Here is a 2500-nt window from a genome sequence, read left to right on the forward strand (position 1 = left end):
GGGGGGAGCTGTGTGTGAATACGGGACTTACGGTAGGAATTTCGACATAGCAGTTCACATCCTCCGGACGAGGGGTGGATGGTGTTAATACGTCCTCCATGGTGTTGTCAGTGCCAATATTGCCGCTCATAATGTCCTGAAGCTGGTTTCTATTCATTCTCTGGAACAAAAAAAAATGCCAGTATTATTTTCTTAGCGTTTCTTAGCGTCTCTAGAAAAAGGGCCAGTATTTATTCTCTTAGCGTTGTATTTGTATGGGTGTTTGTTTTCTTTCCATTCGTTCGAGTTCGATTCCTTTTTAGTTCGTCTTGAAAGACAAAATAATTGGACCCCCGACAGGACTCTAGAATGACAAGGAATATTTTCAAGGAGAAAAATTCGAACCTCACAAAGGCTTAAACTTTGAACTTTAAAAAGTACATGACAGAGTTTCGAAACGTATCTTGCTTGTCTGGATCTTCGAATGACAATTGGAAAGAAAATAAAGTGGGCACAGGACCTAATAAGTAAAGAGTAAATAAACGGATGGCCTTTAATCCCCTAGGGTATAAGTTTTTCATTCATAATATGGAGTACGAAGCATTATCAAATAGGGCCCTCTCGGTGAGCAAAGTATGCCCAATTTGCAAGGACGTACGCAATATTTGGATGTCTGTTGATAAGTATCCAAAGCTGGTTGATATGACCATGAACTCACATGGGTGTGCTGTAGTTTGCCAACGTGCGGACGATGTTTTAGACAATATACGCTCATCTACAGGAGCAGGATTTACAAATAGGATGACTAAGACACATTTCAGCTGTCTCAAACTAGAACTGTTGAATCTGTTTTAGTTGGGTTTTTTCCCTTTTTTACTTAAGTCTATACAAACTCCCCAGAAAATCACAAGACAGATATCGGAGTTACTCGAAATTCAAAAACTGGAGTTAGAATCTGTTGAGACTCCAGAAGGAAAAAGGCGTAGCTGAAAACCCAACGATACTTGTAAAAGAAATGTTGAGACTGGGAAGACGAATATGGACCTGGAGTCCCCTAGAGACATTGGCAAAAAAAATAGGGCAAAATGGCTGTCTTTAATTAGGCCTTGTACACAACATCCGAATAAGAGGGTTAACTTTAATGTACTTTAAGGGTGGCCACAAAAAAAGCAGTCCATCTCCTTAATAATTAGGGCATCTTTCAACCTTAATGTGCAGGTAGATTTTTACGCTCCTATTGACACAATTTCGATCAGTTAGGAAGCAGGCTTCCCACCCTGCCTGTTAAGGCAACCCGGGCTAAGAGGGATATAACGTCCCAACAGAAAGACCGAGATACTCGATAGCAATGTTCTTCCAGCTCGCAAATCAAGCTTGTGTCTTCTAAGTGCGACCGCAAAACCCTAACAGCTACGCCATAAACGCCGATATCTATCGATCGATCCTGTTGAAAATTGAGTTGTATAAAACAACGTTGTGGGGATAAAGTTTGCTAATTTCGCGTCAATATTTTGTATGATAATGTACCTAAGCGCTTTTACCTCACTAACCCTGAATTCAAAACAAATGAACCCCCAGTCGTTTTCTTGGAGACGCCAAACATCGAGAAAGAAACATCAAGAGTGTGAAGGACTTGAACGAAACCCATCCTGAAATGTCAGTTAGAGAGCTGACTCGTTTAAAGGGAGGGGGGGGGGCTGTAGCGCGAGTCCCTACGAAGGATATTGTGATTATGATCTTAGTCTGCGTCAGTATCGTATAGAGGTAAAACAAAAACTGAACCATATAGACATCGCATCATGTGTCGACACGTTCTAGTGGTTCGATCAGCAGTTTGAAAGAAAGTCAAATTTGGTGACCGAAATAAAAAGAAATATGGTTATCGGATGAATCCCATTTTTATTTCGATTGGCAAATCAATTTTAGGAAGTCTGTATTCTGGGCCAAACACCCACCAGAATGTGATATGTGCGCCCACTTCATGTAGAGACGTGCACAGTCTGAATGGCATTCAGCAGACACACCATTATTGGTTAACTCTGGTTTGAGGAGAACAGCTAAACCGCAGATGTGATAAGTTAACAGTACATTGCAGTCCTTAAGAAATTCTGGAAAGGTCTAAGGAGGAGGCAGCTATAAAGAGTCACCTGGTTTGAGTAGAATGTAACCACACCCCATACAGCCACTGTTTCCTCGACTTGACTCCAGGATAATAGATAGATAGATAGATAGATTACACTTTTATTTGTCCCAGAAGGGCACTTTGTTTTACAATAGCAAACATACAAACATAAATACATAGTTGTAAATACGTACATACATAAATACATACATGAATAAATACATACATAAATACACACTATTACACAAATACAGAACAGTTTACAAACAATGCCACTGTCGGTCGCCACTGTGCAGCGCCCTGTAGTATTTTGAGTTAGGGTTGTCGTGTCTTGCTCAGGGACACACTCCAGTGACCACCCATCTGATCCCCGTGTCACCGACACTTGCTTGACATTGT

General features: G+C 40.9%; 1 protein-coding gene across 1 annotated transcript in view; it reads right to left on the bottom strand.

The window, feature by feature from the left end:
- The window catches only part of LOC101852677, a 9382-nt gene that overhangs the window by 2361 nt on the left and 4521 nt on the right, over window positions 1-2500 (bottom strand). Inside the window, exon 2 of the mRNA XM_005093764.3 lies at window positions 32-160. Coding sequence (XP_005093821.1) covers window positions 32-160 — 129 coding nt within the window. The remainder of the gene's footprint in view (window positions 1-31; window positions 161-2500) is intronic.

Source organism: Aplysia californica, unplaced genomic scaffold, assembly GCF_000002075.1.
Source record: "Aplysia californica isolate F4 #8 unplaced genomic scaffold, AplCal3.0 scaffold00069, whole genome shotgun sequence".
Classification (NCBI taxonomy): domain Eukaryota; kingdom Metazoa; phylum Mollusca; class Gastropoda; order Aplysiida; family Aplysiidae; genus Aplysia; species Aplysia californica.